This window comes from Chrysemys picta, chromosome 3 (genome assembly GCF_011386835.1).
Source record: "Chrysemys picta bellii isolate R12L10 chromosome 3, ASM1138683v2, whole genome shotgun sequence".
In the NCBI taxonomy this organism is placed as follows: Eukaryota; Metazoa; Chordata; order Testudines; family Emydidae; genus Chrysemys; species Chrysemys picta.
Genome location: NC_088793.1, coordinates 131,063,698 through 131,082,699, shown reverse-complemented (window position 1 = coordinate 131,082,699; position 19,002 = coordinate 131,063,698). Strand labels below are relative to the sequence as shown.

The 19,002-nt window shown below is 41.5% G+C and overlaps 1 protein-coding gene across 1 annotated transcript in view; it reads right to left on the bottom strand.

The window, feature by feature from the left end:
• Positions 1–6,913, bottom strand: part of DISC1 (DISC1 scaffold protein) — a 352,017-nt gene extending 345,104 nt beyond the window's left edge. The window contains 1 exon segment of the mRNA XM_065588994.1: positions 6,723–6,913. Coding sequence (XP_065445066.1) covers positions 6,723–6,795 — 73 coding nt within the window. The 5' untranslated portion in view covers positions 6,796–6,913.
• Positions 6,914–19,002: the final 12,089 nt, after the last annotated feature.

Genomic DNA, 19,002 nt, shown 5'->3' with positions numbered 1-19,002 from the left:
AAAGGGGTCCAGGAGAGCTGGCTGTATTTTAAAGAATCCTTATTGAGGTTGCAGGAACAAACCATCCCGATGTGTAGAAAGAATAGTAAATATGGCAGGCGACCAGCTTGGCTAAACAGTGAAATCCTTGCTGATCTTAAACGCAAAAAAGAGGCTTATAAGAAGTGGAAGATTGGACAAATGACCAGGGAGGAGTATAAAAATATTGCTCAGGCGTGCAGGAGTGAAATCAGGAAGGCCAAATCACACTTGGAGTTGCAGTTAGCAAGAGATGTTAAGAGTAACAAGAAGGGTTTCTTCAGGTATGTTAGCAACAAGAAGAAAATCAAGGAAAGTGTGGGCCCCTTACTGAATGAGGGAGGCAACCTAGTGACCGAGGATGTGGAAAAAGCTAATGTACTCAATGATTTTTTTGCCTCTGTCTTCACGCACAAGGTCAGCTCCCAGATTGCTGCACTGGGCAGTACAGCATGGGGAGAAGGTGACCAGCCCTCTGTGGAGAAAGAAGTGGTTCGGGACTATTTAGAAAAACTGGACGTGCACAAGTCCATGGGGCCGGATGCGCTGCATCCGAGGGTGCTTAAGGAGTTGGCGGGTGAGATTGCAGAGCCATTAGCCATTATTTTTGAAAACTCATGGCGATCGGGGGAGGTCCCAGATGACTGGAAAAAGGCTAATGTAGTGCCCATCTTTAAAAAAGGGAAGAAGGAGGATCCGGGGAACTACAGGCCAGTCAGCCTCACCTCAGTCCCTGGAAAAATTATGGAGCAGGTCCTCAAGGAATCAATTATGAAACATTTAGAGGAAAGGAAAGTGATCAGGAACAGTCAGCATGGATTCACGAAGGGGAAGTCGTGCCTGACTAACCTAATTGCCTTCTATGATGAGATAACTGGCTCTGTGGATGAGGGGAAAGCAGTGGATGTGTTATTTCTTGACTTTAGCAAAGCTTTTGATACTGTCTCCCACAGTATTCTTGCCACCAAGTTAAAGAAGTATGGGCTGGATGAATGGACTGTAAGGTGGATAGAAAGCTGGCTAGATCGTCGGGCTCAACGGGTAGTGATCAATGGCTCCATGTCTAGTTGGCAGCCGGTTTCAAGTGGAGTGCCCCAAGGGTCGGTCCTGGGGCCGGTTTTGTTTAATATCTTTATTAATGATCTGGAGGATGGTGTGGACTGCACTCTCAGCAAGTTTGCAGATGACACTAAACTAGGAGGCGTGGTAGATACACTAGAGGGTAGGGATCGGATACAGAGGGACCTAGACAAATTAGAGGATTGGGCAGAAAAAAACCTGATGAGGTTCAACAAGGACAAGTGCAGAGTCCTGCACTTAGGACGGAAGAATCCCATGCACTGCTACAGACTAGGGACCGAATGGCTAGGTAGCAGTTCTGCTGAAAAGGACCTAGGGGTCACAGTGGACGAGAAGCTGGATATGAGTCAACAGTGTGCTCTTGTTGCCAAGAAGGCTAACGGCATTTTGGGCTGTATAAGTAGGGGCATTGCCAGCAGATCGAGGAACGTGATCGTTCCCCTTTATTCGACATTGGTGAGGCCTCATCTGGAATACTGTGTCCAGTTTTGGGCCCCACACTACAAGAAGGATGTGGAAAAATTGGAAAGAGTCCAGCGGAGGGCAACAAAAATGATTAGGGGTCTGGAGCATATGACTTATGAGGAGAGGCTGAGAGAACTGGGATTGTTTAGTCTCCAGAAGAGAAGAATGAGGGGGGATTTGATAGCAGCCTTCAACTACCTGAAGGGGGGTTCCAAAGAGGATGGAGCTCGGCTGTTCTCAGTGGTGGCAGATGACAGAACAAGGAGCAATGGTCTCAAGTTGCGGTGGGGGAAGTCCAGGTTGGATATCAGGAAAAACTACTTCACTAGGAGGGTGGTGAAACACTGGAATGCGTTACCTAGGGAGGTGGTGGAGTCTCCTTCCTTGGAGGTTTTTAAGGCCCGGCTTGACAAAGCCCTGGCTGGGATGATTTAGCTGGGAATTGGTCCTGCTTTGAGCAGGGGGTTGGACTAGATGACCTCTTGAGGTCCCTTCCAACTCTGATATTCTATGATTCTATGATTCTATGATATTTCCATGGCAAAGATTTGTAAACTTCTTAAAACTTGCTAAATAAACAAAATAAATAACAATAACATAAAATAAAATAGACAGTGTAAGTGGTGGAAAGTATGGTGAAATGTCAAACTAGATTTTTTTCTTTTTTATTATTGTTAATAATCCCAGGCATTATAAGTAAGACTGCTAAGGAAAGATTGTTTTATTAAAATATTTTTACCCATTAAATGTAAAATTTATAAGAAGGTACTCAGATTATTTGGACCTTGGCACACACGGACCACAATACTGGAGCTAACTTGATGCAGGTAGGCACAGGTGCCCATATAGAGCCCCATAAAACCCTTACAAGCAAGAAAATGTCTAGCTACACTATCCTTCTCTAAGATATCTTAAATTCAACACAACCCCACTGCTCTATAAATAAGCTTAAAACAACCTCCATTATGTATAACACACCACATTTCTCACAAACATTACAACGTAAACCTTCACTGACCTCAGCACCATTCACATCCATAGATGTAGGGACATGCATGAACTGGTGAAGTGTGTATTATGTTACTTTCCTACAGAGAGCAGCTAAAATATTCTGTGGAAGAAAATGGGGTTTGTAGATCAAAAGAAGGTGATGCTAATGCCCGAGTGAATTTTGAAGTTTCCAGACACTATTTGTGCAAAACATATATGAAATTTGAGACTACATACAAAATTTCTGAAATGTCTACTTTTTTTAAAAAAACTTTTCTCCTCTCAGGCACATCTGCCAGTGACCAAAACCCCTTCAAGAGTACTTTTTACTATGGTTTCTTTTTAAACAATCCACCATTTCAGCTCCACAGGGGCCTACAAGTCCTGTCAATAAGAAAAGCCTAAGACAACCTTAACAATGGAGCCACTATCAGTGCCTCTATAACATCTGATCGCCATATTTGGGGTCAGGAAGGAATTTTCCTCCAGGGCAGATTGGCAGGGGCCCTGGAGGTTTTTCACCTTCCTCTGCAGCGTAGGGCATGGGTCACTTGCTGGAGGATTCTCTGCACCTTGAGGTCTTTAAACCATAATTTGAGGACTTCAATAACTCAGACATAGGTTAGGGGTTTGTTACAGGCGTGGGTGGGTGAGATTCTGTGGCCTGCGTTGTGCAGGAGATCAGACTAGATGATCATAATAGTCCCTTCTGACCTTAATGTCTATGAGAATCTGAAATCTACCACAGCCTAAACTTTAGTGAAGAGAACAAGGCTCTGCCACTACTATATAATTAAATGTTGAATCCCTTTAACCAACCAGGAAAAGTTTAATACAGTAGAATCTCACTAATTTGCACTAATTACTGAAAGGCTCATTGCAAATAAGTAATTGAACAAACACAATCGGGGGGAAAAAAGCAGAGATAATGCATCACAATGTATTTTGTTCAATTATATGACAAGTGTAATTTAGTTTTAATTAATAACAATAGTTCATGGTATATGTTCTGCAGTACATTTTGTAAAAGTAATACAATCTTTGTAATAAGACACCTCATTACAACACTCTTAAATCTTCGTCCAAAAGTAGAGACACTGTAATCTAATTTGCACACAAAAACTGGTGTGGACTGGTAAGTGTGAAGTAGTAAGGCTCTACTGTAATATTGGCAAAGATAATGAAAAGTCTGTCTAGGGGTTTTCTTAGACTAGTAGAACTTTAATATAAAAACACAAGTATATCTCTAGAAAAGCAAAACAGTAGCTGGAATGTCCACTCAACCATTACTAATGTTTCACTTAGGTACAGCCTACAGTAGGGAAGTTTTTCAAAAATTTCCCACCATTGCTTACACTAGTTCAGCTCAACCAGTGTTAATAATAGCGGGAGCTCTAACATGGATGGGTGGCCTTCTGCTGGCAATCAACACAGCAGTGTTATGAGATGGTGCTTAAAATGCCAGTGGTCAAACTACATTAGGGTTCCCAACATTCTTAATGTTAGTGGAACTCCTGATCTATACTTACAAGTTTTACCAGTATAACTATTTCAGTTAGTGGTGTGATTTATTTTTTTTTTAACCAAAATTGTTATAACAGTAAAAGCGCTAGTATGGTTGTAGTTATACTAGTATAATGGTGATTTATACAAGTATAGTTTTTTCCTCTTCACATGGAGGAAAAGCTATACCAATACAAAGTGCCTTTATACTGACATAACTTCAGCCATCAAAAAGAACAGGAGTACTTGTGGCACCTTAGAGACTAACAAATTTATTAGAGCATAAGCTTTCGTGGGCTACAACCCACTTCTTCGGATGCATATAGCCATGTTAGGAGTTGTACTGCTTTAACCATATCGGTATGATTAAAGCAGTACAACTTTTTAGTGTAGACAAGGCTTAAACCAGCAGTATAGCATGTTGTAAGTAGCATGTTTTTTTTTTAAAAGTGTCTTTACATTTACTATGCTTGCCTTATTTGTGGATTAACTACTGGCATTAGTGTGCTGAAACTGTAGGTCTCTAATTGCACAGTTTGAAAATCAGAATATTTTTTCCAACAGTGCTGGAAACTTTTCCATGCACACAAATTCTGTGTTGTACATTTTGTAATAATATTTCAAAACTGTCAGGCCTTCTGAGTGAACAAAAGCAATAAAATAAATACAGTGGTATCTTCCTAAAATTCCACCTCATTTTGACCACTGCATTCCCATAGGAAACAAAGGGACCCTCAACATACTTAGTACACCTGTGGGAGTATATCACAGAAGCAGGAGACCAAACTGGCTTCAGGGGACAAACACAGTTGTAAATTGGTAGATTATCACCAGGGGGAGGGTCACCAACAGTCTCAGGGCTGACCACTAATGTTTTTATCTGATCTATAACATCAGGGGAAGGTACTGGGGCTGCAAAAGAAAAAAAAAGCTACTTCATGTTTAAAGGGACATCAACATATTAATTATTCAAAAGTAATTTCTGACATTACCCCTACCCCTTCTGTTGGTGAGAGAGAGAAGCTTTTGGTTCGAAGACCTGAAGAAGAGCTCTGTGTGATTCAAAAGCCTGTCTCTCTAACCAACAGAAGTTGGTCCAATAAAAGGTATTACCTCATCCACCTTGTCTCTCTAATCTCCTGGGATCAACACAGCTATAACTACACTGCATGCATTATACCCGCTCCTAAGTCTGTCAATTTGTTGTTGTTTTACAATCACATCTTTTCCTACTTTTAAAAATATTGCTCTCTCCCCCCAGATGGCCTTCCTAGAAACTAAAGAGAAACTGACCAACTGGTTACAGAGAACACAATGAAACAGACTAAAGACCCATCCACAAAATGGGGATGATAGCCCACAAGAACATTATGAGGCTTACATTTTTTGATGTTCATGACATTTTGAGATTCACACATGGTAAAGACCAGGTATTATTTATTTCAGGACACTCCGCAGGAGAATAAAAAGTTCACAGATAGATTTGTTTTAGAAAAGCAATAGAATAGTAGACAAGTTAGCAGGAAAAGCAGAAGTGCCATTACAAGGACTCTTGGGACAGTACAAAGAAAAGTATAAGGAATATAGTTTATTTTAAATATTATTTTGATACTGTAGTTCATATTTAAGTAGAGGACAATTTGCCTTGAAATCTAAGTCACCTACCATGAGCATGGGACACACACCAACATCCCACCTGAGATAAATACCCAATCTTTTCTTTTACTTGAGATTTTTTGGGTGTTTATAGCGAGACAACTGGAAGTTTTTATCTTCTGTTCAAGATGAAAAGAATATTGGAGCTAGAGGAGCCCACCAAAGCCAGTCCAAAGCAGCTCCCACTGGATGCCTCAAGGTCTGAAGTGGGGAGCCCCAAGCCCTCGCAGGAGGACCCAGAACTAAGATAACCGTATTTCCCTAAATTGAAAACAAGAGGCCGGGTAAGCAGTGACACCAGGTGGCTCAAGTCAGCCCCGACCACCTGGCATGGCCATTCTCCGGAGCTGATGTTACAGCCATCATGACTTTTTTGGCAAAACTAGACATTTCTCCCATTTGCTGCTGCTCAAACATTCCTCTGAACCCTCCTCCGCCAGAGCAAGAGCAAAGGGAACAAATGCCCAGTTTTGCCCCCCCAAAAAAGGCTTGAACTCCGGGACCGAGCTTAAAAAAAAGAGGCCAACCCGGCCAAAACAGGACCTCTGGTCACCCTACCCAGACCAGACCTTCCCAAGCACTAACTAACGGGCGCGGTGGTCACGCTGACCGGACGCCCACAGGTTTGAGGCTTATCTGGTTACAGCCTCTCCCGTTTGCTCGCTGGGCCGGGCGCCGCTCTGTGTTCCCCGCTTGTACAGCGCCGAGCACAGCGCGGTCCTCGCCCGGCCGGGGGCTCCTGAGTGCCAGCGCAGCACCCATAACGACTAACACGGCCCCCGCTGCCGGCTCCCCACTGACCGGTACCGGGTGCGAGGGCCGGAGCTGGACTCGCCTGCTGCCTCCCGCCGCCTCCCCCCGGGCTCCGCGCCTGGCACCCCGGAGCCGCCCCAAGCCAACGGTTCCCAAGGCGGAGCAGGGCCGGGCGAGGGGGCGGGCACAGGCCAGTGTCGCCGCCTCCCCGGCTCCCTGCGCCGCGAGCCAGGCCGTGGCGGCCCCGCTCCGCTCACCTGGGCTCAGCCCTCCGCATCCGAGCTGGGGCTGCTCCTGCCGCCGCCTCTCCCCGCCGGCGCCGCACCACATCCTCCGCCCGCACCCGCCGCTTGACTCGCTGCCGCCGGCCGGCCCGAGGCCTCAGACGCGGCCCGGCAGCGCCCCCTAACGGCCCGCGACAAACGGAAAGTTGGGTCTCCCCGAGCCACGCCCTCGCCGGGACACAGGGATAGACAGGCCCTACTTACAGCTACCAACACACCCACATCACAGCTATACACCCCACATCACACACCCTCACCCAAACATATCTACACCCCACATCACACATCTATACCCCCACCCGAATATATCGACACCATCACATCTATACAACACACCCACCACAGCACCTATCTACACCATATATCACATATATATACCCACCTCAGCACACACCATATCACCTATGTATACCCACACATGCACATCACCTACAGTATATTCACCACACCAACACATGCACCCCATACCACATCACTTATATATATATCCACACCTCACATATATATATATATACACACTTATACACCTTACACCAGATATATACTCCCATACATCAGATGTATACACCACATGTATATTCCCATACATATACACCACATCAGTTATACACACCACACACATACACACAATATCACATATATATACTCACACATCCAGTATTGCCAGACATAAGAGTTCAAAAATCATAAGATTGGCTTAAATATCATAATTTTTAATTTAAAAAAAAGTATATATATTAGGGGGGGGTATTTGTCTTCTGGTTTTTGAGCCTTTAAGGTGTGCCCAGGTCATGTTTTCAAGCTTTTCTCCACAACTATGAGAGAGAGAAATAAGAGCAGAGATTTTTGATTTAATCATAAATTCCAGCTTTTCTGTCTTTAAGGAAAACATAAACTAACAAAACTCACAATAAGATTGCAAAGATTGACAACACTGCACATCACATATATACACTCATATATACATACACAGCACAGCTTAGCACATCACATATATTACATCCAAAAAAGTGTATGTTAAAAGAACATTAAGGTTGCAAAATTAAGCCACTCCGAAGCTAGAAAATGGAAGAATTAAGATTGCCCATGTATACAGTATTTAATTACATGATCATATACTATTTTTTCTACAGGACCCCTGCCTCATTCGTTGCAGAGGATGGACAGTGCTCTAGGAATGAATCAGGGTTGTGTGGTGAAAAAGGTGCACCATACATAGCTACATATATTATACATACATATCACATGACATATGCACACCCATAAATACATACACACCACACCCACACAGCAACCACAGATATATTCAAATCACATATACACTCTACACACACACATATCAAATAAAAATGCAAAACTAATATTTTTAAAGAGATTTTATTTTTAGGGGAAATTTTCATTAGTGCCAGCCAGTGTGTGCAATTTGCAACTTCCATACACAATTGCAAAATTCAAGCGTTTAATTCTGTAGTAATTTGTATAATGAAATTTAGAATGAGATTTAGCTTTGCATGACATGTAAAAGATGCAGTGTAATAGAATATGTTTATTTATATAACACCCAAAGTTTGTCACGTGCTTTATAGACATGCCCATGCCCAGAAGAGCTTGCAATCTAAGGAGCTGCAAAATTTTATGCACATGAGTATTCTTATTTAGATAAGTAGTCATATTAAAGTTTATATCTCCTGACTGGCTTTTAATTTACTTTTGGACTGAAGTTGCACACATCATATCTGACTGATTCATATTCCAGATTCCGCTTTGAAATTAATTCATTTTAACCAATTTTGGCCAATTTAGCACTTAGTTTATTATGGACTATGTCCAAGTATCCTAAGCTTGATGTAGCTTTGAGAAGGCATGTAAGAATTAGATTTTTGTTGGTGAATGTCCGTAAATGTCAATTTCATTGTACACACACACAAACCAAGGGGAAATATTGCCATCAGTAATAATATAAATTTACAAGATAGGCAAAGTGTGCTGCTTGCAAACATTTAATATATTTTGACATGTAATGCTGACAAATTGTGGTTTCATGGTTACAAAGCTTTAACTTTTTTAAATCTCAACATCTACTGTCAGTAAATAATTATTGTCTGACAACTCCCATAATTTCCCACAAGTGTGAAAATTTAAATCAATAAAAATAAAAAATGCTTAAAAATAAACATCTATGTTATCTCTTGAAATTATACAACAGTATAAGTCGAATTCTACTAAGCCTTATTTATAAGTTAGAGAAACCTCTGAGAGAGAGAAATATCTGCCTTTGTGTGTGGAGATTAAAATCCACAGTTGGTATGGATTTTGAATGGTTGGAAATTTCAGACTTCTATGGATTGAAATTATATGGTAAAATAAGATAAAATAGAAGATTAACAGCATTTTTTCAACTCTTTTGAAAAGAGGATGTGTACAAGTCTTACATTGTAAAAGAATGCTTGCAGTTAATTAAAATTAATACACAGCCATGTCACTGAGGCCCAGATTGTCCTCATTCCTACTTCCTTGGCCCAAATAAAATTCAGGTCAATTTGCAGTTTCTGCACTCAGGATAGCCCAGGGGCTACTCTGTCTTTACTCCCCTAGAGGTGCACAGTACTCCAGTGAAGGGAAGAGAGGAGGTAAGACCATGGTCCCAAGCCCTCTCCTCTACACCAGCCTGCGAAGAGGGACCAGTGTGCAGGGGCAATCAACTATACTATATGAAGGGCTGTAATAGTAAGCATCCTCCCATACACTTCTGGAAGCACTGGGTATTCCACCCCACCCCTTACTTTGGGAAGTGCCTATGTGTATACTACATGCAGAATGTTTTGCTTTTAAATTTAAATCTACAATGCATCACTTTGATAGTGCAGTCACTGTGCTCACACAGGAGTTCTTTGCTGAGATTGTATTTTGTATGCTGTAGAATATTTTCTTCTCACATTCAAGGGAGCATGCATACAATTATGTGATATGATATTGGAAGCAATCACTGTGCTGCATGCATCTTGGTGGCTTATGATTTTCATTAACTAATTCTTCACTAAGAATTATGTTCCTTTTTGATGTGTCTCATGATCTTTTCTATTTTATTTCAAGTTAGATTAACTATATCTGGTTTATATTCTTGAACTAATCCTTTCAAGTAGTTTTGTTTATATGCGCTGTTTGAATTTCTCAGTCTGTGGATTTGGATGTCAGAAACATTAAGTGTTGTAGGTACATTATAATATACAGCCATCACATGCCATCAGTCTCTGAGGAACTTGCAATGTATATTTCAGGTTTCAATCAGGCCATAGAGCAAGGAAACTGCCCTCATTTGTGTATTAAGGACACTATCATTTTTCTGAGGATGTCTTTTTTTCCCTTCCATCTTATTGCAGCCATCAGCATCTATCCTGAGACCCGTCCTCTAGTTTGAGTTCCACAAAGGCTAGTTGTCATCTCTCTTTTTTATTTTTATTCATCTCTATTTTTGATTTACCTTTTCCCTCTTAGTTAACTCCCCTTCCACCTTGAGCCGTCACCCCCACTTTTGCACTGATAAACTCAACTTTACTTCTTTTGATACCTTTAATTGCTTACCTGGACTAGGTAAATTTGTGATTTTGTCTTACTCTTCTTTTGGCTTCAGTCTGGATTCTGCTTTCTTTTTTCTTTCATATCTCCTGTGTTTATATATCTTCCTATCACCATCTCTGTCACCACATTATCCATGTACACCAGTGCCTGGATTCAGCATCTTCTGTAATCATCATCAATACATTCATCACCCCTCAGTTTTACTATTGTTCACATATATTCTTTATACCTCCATGTCCCAGGTTTTTAATCCATATGCAGAATGTTGCTGTCTTCCCACATAAAGTGAATGCCTTTAAAAAGCCAACATTTGCCAGCAGATGCCACACAGTTATTTCCTATTTTAGATTGGAGGAGAAGGAACTGTAGTGTCTCAGATACTGGTGTGTGATTTTGGCAAATGTTGCCTCTTTAATGGTGACCACTTTATAAGGTGCAAGGCCATCACTCTCTCATTTTCTAACAATTTCGCTGGCTCTCCACTAATTACAGAATCCAGTGCAAAACTGCCCTCTTCGTTTTTCAACCCTTCCATGGGCCTCTCTCCCTTTCTTGTTTCTCTGCTTGTCTGGAACTGACCTCTCCTTTGTACAGCACCTTCATGCAACCTTGACATCATTGTAAGAGTACTCTCCTCTGCAGCTGCTGCCATCTGGAACAGGTTTCCTGTAGCTCTGTGTCTCATCACCTCCTTCCTCTCATTTCAAAATAGCTGCAAACATTGCTTTTCTTCCTTTCCTTACACTTCTTAATTTTTTTCCCACTAGGCTATCAGCACTTACCTTAGATACCCCAGTGACAGGAGCTTAGAAATATCATGGACAGAGCAGATGAGATTAAATTTGGCTGTGTGTATTATTTAACTCTGTAAATGTTCACAACGACTCTGTAGAGTGTTCTGGGATGTTGTTTGTATGAAAGATGTTCTTCATTATAGAATTATAGAACCATAGGGTTAGAAGCAAGCCAAGGTCATCTAGTCTAGCCCCCCTGCTAAGATGCAGGATTATAAAACTGTATTCTCTTTAAAAATCAGCACTGGATGCAAAATCCTGGCTCCAATGAAGCCAATGGCAAAACTCCTATTGATTTAAATGGACCAGCATTTCCCCCACCCCCGAAAATATTTTGTCTTAAATATGTCTTAAACATAGTAATCCAAGAGAAACGGCTACAGTCCTCCTTTAACAGGAGCTAGTTGTGGAGAGAAAATCAGGCAAATTGGGAGTAGGGACCGAAAGGCTAACAGCTGGGCTGGAAGGAAGCCTGTTTCTGGCAAGCAGGGTTGCCCATTTTGGTTGAATGTGTTCCTGGAGGTTTCATCACAGGACATAATCTTTAATTAAAGATTAATCTTTAATTCCTGGAGACTTCAGGACAATCCTGGAGGGCTGGCAACCCTACTGGCAAGAGCAGCAGCAGCAGTGAGAGGAATGACCTTCAAACAAGGGGGCTGTGCAGATAGGTCTCAGCAAGACAGAGGAAAGGACTGGACTCTGGCCAGAGGATCTGCAGGCCAATACCTTGTTACCTCTAGCTGAGAGTTTCCTGCAGAGAGAATTCCTAGCACTGAGCCTGAGGAGCCCCATCTTCATACCTCTGTACTGGACTACCCCTAAGAGCTGGATTAGGGACTGCTGGTTCATATTTTGTTTGTAATTTAAAGCGATTGTGCCAAGAGTAATTGTTGGGGTTATGTCTGGCAGCCCTAGTGAAGCAGCTCTTCGTTATTCATTAGACTCTGTGAGGTTGATGGGAACCCAGTGAGGGTTGGAGCCTGCAGGACCTAGTGCTTGCAGCACCCACAGTACTTGACTCTGAGTACTAGCAGCAGTACCCTGATCACTGACATTGCTGCAGCATCGAGAAGGCTGCAGGCTGAGCTGGAGGCAGTTAACCACTCTTTATTGGGGGATTATGAGCGTCTAGGTGGCAATTACTGGGGTAATGATATAATTGAGAGAATATAAGTAGAAGGAACAGGAAGCAAAGGGGAGCTCAGGAGGTGAGCTGGGTAGAAAGTGCCTGCTACAAGAAGTCTGTGTTAGGCTCTCTGTATAAAAGAGCAAAGGGATAAAACGTACAGATGGTGGAAGGAAAACAGCTCAGGTGTGTTTATGGCAGTGAGATGACAGAAACAAGTTAAGCAGCATAACCTGGGGTAACTGAAATAGCACCCTGTGACAGAGTTATAAGGGGTTTTTCTGTTCCCCTGCTGATGTTAATAGAGATCTTTTTTGTGGATGAGAGAATAACACCAGCGAACGTTCTTGGGGCCACCTCTCCTCCACACTCCCTGCCTGTCCGTATACACATCTGCTTGGCTGGCTCTTCATTTCAGTTTTGCTGATAAATACCCTCTTGCAAAGCCTGGGGAAGAGCACGCACATGAATGTTCCCCAGGGCAGTGCAAGAAAGTGATGTTGGGACAGGAAGTTCAACTGATCATTAACCAGAATACTGTCAAATGCATAACAAAAACAAATTGGGGGGGGGGGGGAAAGAGGAAAATCACTGGTGCCAACTGTCCCAAATTTATTGCAAATCTCACAATATTAGGAAATTCAGAGTTACAATTAAAAGAAATCCAAACATGAAGGTCTGAAAGTGCACAATTAAGGCAGGCAACCAGCCGTAACTCTGACCCATAGTGACACCACAAGGCAAAAAATTGGAATTAATCATGTATTTTTAAAAAAACAGTTTAATCTAATCTGGGACTAAAAACTGTTATGCACTAAACATAATTGTGTGGTTATTGCACAGTGTCACTACGGGGCAGAGCTAGGGCTGTTTGGGTGCCCTAACTCAGGGCTGCCCGGGAGAGGGGGCGGGCAAGTGGGGCAATTTGCCCCGGGCCCCACAGGGGTCCCCACGAGAATATCATATTCTATAGTATTGCAACTTTTTTTTATGGAAGGGGCCCCCAAAATTGCTTTGCCCCAGGCCCTCTGAATCCTCTGGGCGGCCCTGCCCTAACTGTGTACTTCCATGCCTTAAAAAGTTTTTATTTCTTCTAAATTTAACTGTAATTCTGAAATCCCTGGGTTTGTAACCCTTGTTTTGGAGATAATTACAACATCCCTGTGTGGTTTTTACTCTTAGGATATTGCTATGCATTGAACCTTAACTCTAGTTTAATGAATTGATTCATACAGTTTAAGGCCACAAGGAATCATTAGATCATAGAATCATAGAATATCAGGGTTGGAAGGGACCTCAGGAGGTCATCTAGTCCAACCCCCTGCTCAAAGCAGGACCAATTCCCAACTAAATCATCCCAGCCAGGGCATCTAGTCTGATCTCGTGTATATCACAGCCTGTCCAATTTCACCCAGTTACCCCTGTATTGAGCCCAATAAGTTGTTTGGCTAAAACATGTCTTCCAGAAATGCATCCAGCCTTGTTATCCAGACAGCAAGATATGGAAAATCCACCCCATCCCTTGATAGTTTGGGCCAATGGTTTAATCACCTTCACTGTTAAAAAACTGTGCCTAGTTTCTCATTTGAATTTGTCTGGCTTCAGCTTCTAGCCATTAGGTCTTGTTATGTCGCTTTCTGATAGTAAATGGCTCTTTAATCTATCTGATATTTTCTTCACATGAAGGCACTTACACACTGTAATCAAGACACCTCTCAGTCTTCTTTCATAGCTTCCAGGGCCCAAGGGCAACTGTGATAAGCCAGAGTGACTTCCTGTATAACACAGGCCATAGAATTTTCCCCAAATAATTCCTGTTTGAATTAGAGCAGATCTTTAAAAAAAAATCCAATCTTGATTTAATAATTGCCAGTGATGGCGAATCCACCACAACCTTAGATAAATGAACTATGCTCATTGTTAAAAATGTACACCTTATTTTCCATCTGAATTTGTCTCACTTCAACTTCCAATATTTGGACCTTGTTATACCTTTGTCTGCTAGACTGAAGAGCCCATTATCAAATATTTGTTCCCTTATCTAGGTAGTTATAGACAATGATCGAGTCACCTGTTCATCATTCGTTTTGAATAGCTAAACAGTTTGAGTGTTTTAAGTCTCTTACTGGAAGACATTTTTTCCACCCCTTACATTATTTTTGTGGCTCTTTTCTGCACCCTCTTCAGTTTTCCAACATCCTTTCCAAAATATGGACACCAGAACTTGACATAGTATTCCAATATCTGTCTCACCAATACTGGATACAACGGTAAAAATTATCTCCTTTCTCCTCTATTTATACATCTATGGTTCACATTAGCCCTTTTTATCCTTGCTTTTGCAGGGGGAACTCACGTTGAGTTGCTTGTCCACTCTGACCCCTAAAGCTTTTTCAGAGTCACTGCTTTCCAGAATACAGTCTGAATCCCTTGTTTCTAGATGTATAACTTGGCATTTGGCTGTATTAAAAGGTATTTTGTTTGAATAGGCCCAGTTTACCAAGCAATCCAGATTGCTCTGTATATCTTCCCCATCCTCATTGTTACCACTCTGCCAATCTTTGCATCATCCACAAATTTTACCAGCAGTGACTTTTATCTTTACTTCCAGGTCATTGATGAAAATGTTGAATAGTATCAGGTCTACTACTGATCTCTGCGGAACCCCATTAGAAACATCCCATTTGAGATTTGTCATTTAGACAGTTCTTAATCTGTTTAACATATGCTTTATTGATATTGCATAGCACTAATTTTTTTAGACAGAATGTCATGCAGTACTAAGTCAAACACCTTACAAAAGTTTAAGTATATTACAGCTACATAGTTACCTTAACAACCAAACTTTTAATCTCAAAGAATAAAATCAGGTTTATTTAAGAAGACATATTTTCCATAAAACAATGATAACTGGTATTCATTATTCATTAATTCCTATCCTTTAATTCTTTATCAGTTGAATCCTGTATCATCTTTTCCATTATTTTGCCCAGGATTGATGTCAGTCTAATTGGCCTATAGTTACCCAGGTCATCCTGCTTGCCCTTTCTGAACACTAACACAATGGTAGCACTTCTTCCAGTCTTCTGGTATTTCCCTGGTATTCCAAGATGTATTCCAAAATTAACATCAGCAGCCCAAAGACCTCCTCAGTCTACTGTTTTAGCACTCTTAAGTGCAAGTTATCCAGGCTTGCTCATTTAAAAATGTTTATCCCTAGTGGATGTTTAACATCCTCCTTTGTTACCAATGGAGGAGAAAGTACTTCATCATCCTCAGGGGATACGAACACATCATCCTGCTTTTTCCAAATACAGAACAGAAATATTTATTGAACACTTCTGATTTTCTGCATCGTTATTAACAATCTTACCATCTCCATCAAGTGATGGGCCTATACTACTATTAGAATTTCTTTTGTTCTTAATATACTTAAAATCCTTTTTACTGTCCTTAGCCCTGCCAGCCATAGATTTTTCCCTGATGTTGTTTTTATTTCTAATTGCTGCCTTCCCTACACCCCAATGTAGTTTGTCATCTGACAACTGGAGGGGGGGTGGGGGAGGGAAGGGAGCCAGAGAGTAAAATGACAGGAATCTACATGTCTTAGTCAATAGAAAAAAATAAATTACATTTGGTGAGCAGAGCTTCACAAGTCCTTGCTCGTTGACCAGGCATAAACATTTCTCTGACTGCCTATAGGCTAAGCCAGTAGCCAACCCTTTATTACTACTCTGCTGGCAGTAATGCTGCTGGCTATATGATTAGAATTTTCAAGGAAACATTCTGGTTGGTGATAGAAACCACACTTAAACAATTCTGGGAAATATAATTGTCTAAAATAGATCTTTACTTCAAAAAACTCAGCTAGATTAATTTAAAAAACCTCTCATTTTAATCTCAGACTCAGGAAATAACATCAGACGACACAAAGATTGTCATTTGTTAAGGCCTGGAAATAGGAAGTGAGATCAATTTCAGACACCATCAGATAATGCCATTGCCAGAGGATGTTATTACAGTTTTAGGCTAAATATAAAATATAAATAACTTGTCTTATGCAGTACAAACTATCTGCTGGCTATGGGTAATTATTGTGAGATAATACATGGAAGTCTGCCTGCTGGACTTGTTGGATTTCTAACTGAAGATATGATGTACTCTTGTGTATGGTGTATTGTTATCTCCTACTACAATAATGTTAGGTTTCAGAGTAGCAGCTGTGTTAGTCTGTATCCGCAAAAAGAACAGGAGTACTTGTGGCACTTTAGAGACTAACAAATTTATTTGAGCATAAGCTTTCGTGGGCTACAGCATCTGAAGAAGTGGGCTGTAGCCCACGAAAGGTTATGCTCCAATAAATTTGTTAGTCTCTAAGGGTACGTCTATACTTACCTCCGGGTTCGGCGGTAAGCAATCGATCCCGGAAGTGCTCGCCGTCGACGCCGATACTCCTGCTCCGCGAGAGGAGTACGCGGAGTTGATGGGGGAGCCTGCCTGCCGCGTGTGGACCCGCGGTAAGTACCTTGTAGTTCTGACTAAGGTATTTCGACTTCAGCTACGTTATTCAAATAGCTGAAGTTGTGTATCTTAGTTCGAACTGGGGGGTTAGTGTGGACCAGCCCTAAGGTGCCACAAGTACTCCTGTTCTTTTTACAATAATGTTCTAATTCTGTTGCCTGTATTTATGGACCTACTTTAATGCATTGGTGGTAAAATAATAGGCCGAGAGTATTGTTCTCTCTAAACTAATCTAAGCCAAATCCATAATAAGGGATTACTTTCCATTCAGAAAGTACAAACACCTCTAAAAGACTTATATTCCATCTGAATGAATTACTTTTCCTACCACTTGTCAGCATTAGAAATTGGCCAGTGGCCCAAGGCCTACACTTTACTCAACAGGCAAATAAAATATTGATCAGCAACACCAAACAGCCAGCTGCACATAGAACAGCAATTGTGGGGATGTGGGGAGAAGGTTGTAGTGATTGCTGCCAAAATATTCATCTTGGTTAGATACAACACCAAGTAACTTCACTTTTGTGTGATGCAAAATCCTGATCTCTGTAATAAAACCTTCACAAGAATAGAAAATACCCTAAAGAGTTATTCCGAAAGTGGGCAGAGGTCTGGAAACTGAACTGCCCTCCTCCCCCTGGAGAAAAGCCCTCCAGAAAAGAGAAGAGGCAAAGCAGTGTGAGGAAAATATGCACAGCCGTTCCTAGCCTGATGTGCCTGTCCCAGCACCTCTCATAAGCAACACGTTCACTTGGCAACATCTTAAGGGAAAAGGAACAGTCAAAGGAAGGAAGAGAACAAAACAAAACAAACCCAGGGCAGGAATGAATTCTATGACCTGCTGCAGTTTGTTCCATTGCTAAACCAATAACCAGGGCAAACTCGGCTCCTGTTTCAGGATAGAATCCTGACCTCACTGAAGCTAATGGCAGAACTCTCATTGAGTTCAATGGGGCTAGGATTTTGCCCTCAGCCTGTAAAATAGGCTAAACCCAGACTTTGCACATGCCTTTGAAACATACAAACATGCCAACATATTCAGTATACAATCTGATGTCCAGGTATAGCAATGTTATCAGGTTTATTATAATTTAATTATCACATGGATTTTTCTCTGGATGCTATCACAGAAAACAGAAGGATCCCAGCGAGACGGAATGTATGGGTCTTGACAGGGCCACATTTCTCAACTATGTGCTGCTTAAAACGTTAAACATGGGATGGGACCATTCAAAATATTAAAGCTGGCCTCTGCAAAATAGTCTTCTAAATCAAATGAAGGCCATTAGAACTGTCGAGAAGTGTGCTGTCAACTTCTAAAAAATGAAAGTATTGCTTCCCCCTTTACACTCTTATTTCCTCATTCCTTTATATATATGTCTTTAAAAGGAACAGGAACAAAGATATCTAGTTGGCTTATGAAAGAAGAACAAAATGGTTTCAGATTCTCAGGTCTGTAGCATGGAGTCTGAGGATTGTGGGGTGGGGAAAAGATATTACAGAGTACATTTCAGAAGGGCAGCCTCCCTTTTTCAAGTGCAGTTTGCACCCTCATTACATTGTATTGAATAGTGGGCAAATTCTCAGATTTGTGCCCCCAGTTAATTTTGCCATTGCCAAAAGAGGGCACCAAATGTGCTGCTACAAACTGCACCGATGAACAGGGAAGCCATGCCTCAGCCCTTGTGAAAATGTACCTGCATACAAAAGGGAGAAGAAAAGCAGAAGAGGGAGTATATGGTGAGACAGGAAAGGATGAAGGAAGAGCAATGGAAGGACAAAGTCAAAAGAGGAAAGGTGGGAAATGAAAGAAAAGAGATGAGTCATGAGAGGAAAGGGAGACAGAGAAAGGAAAATGGAGAAGAGGTTAGAAAAAAAAAACCCCAAATATCTGGGAATAGGGAAGAGGCAAAGAGAAGGCAAAAGGGGATAGCTGAGCAACACGGTGACTTGCACCAAAACCTTCAATTTCTCCCTCCACATAATCTTATGAAGGGGCAACTGCTGCTTGTCAGGAGAAGCCATCTCCTCCACCTTTCCTGTGAAACAGGGTGGGATTTCCCATTAATGATCAGTAGAACTCTAGGTCTCCCATCAGACCTGGAAGATCCCATGGATGAGCAGGTTACTTTAGATATAGGCTTACTGTTCCAGTTCACTCCTGGTTAGAGTTGGGCAAATTTTTTTTGGACAAGTAGTTTATATGATGAAAAACAGTTTGGGTCAATCC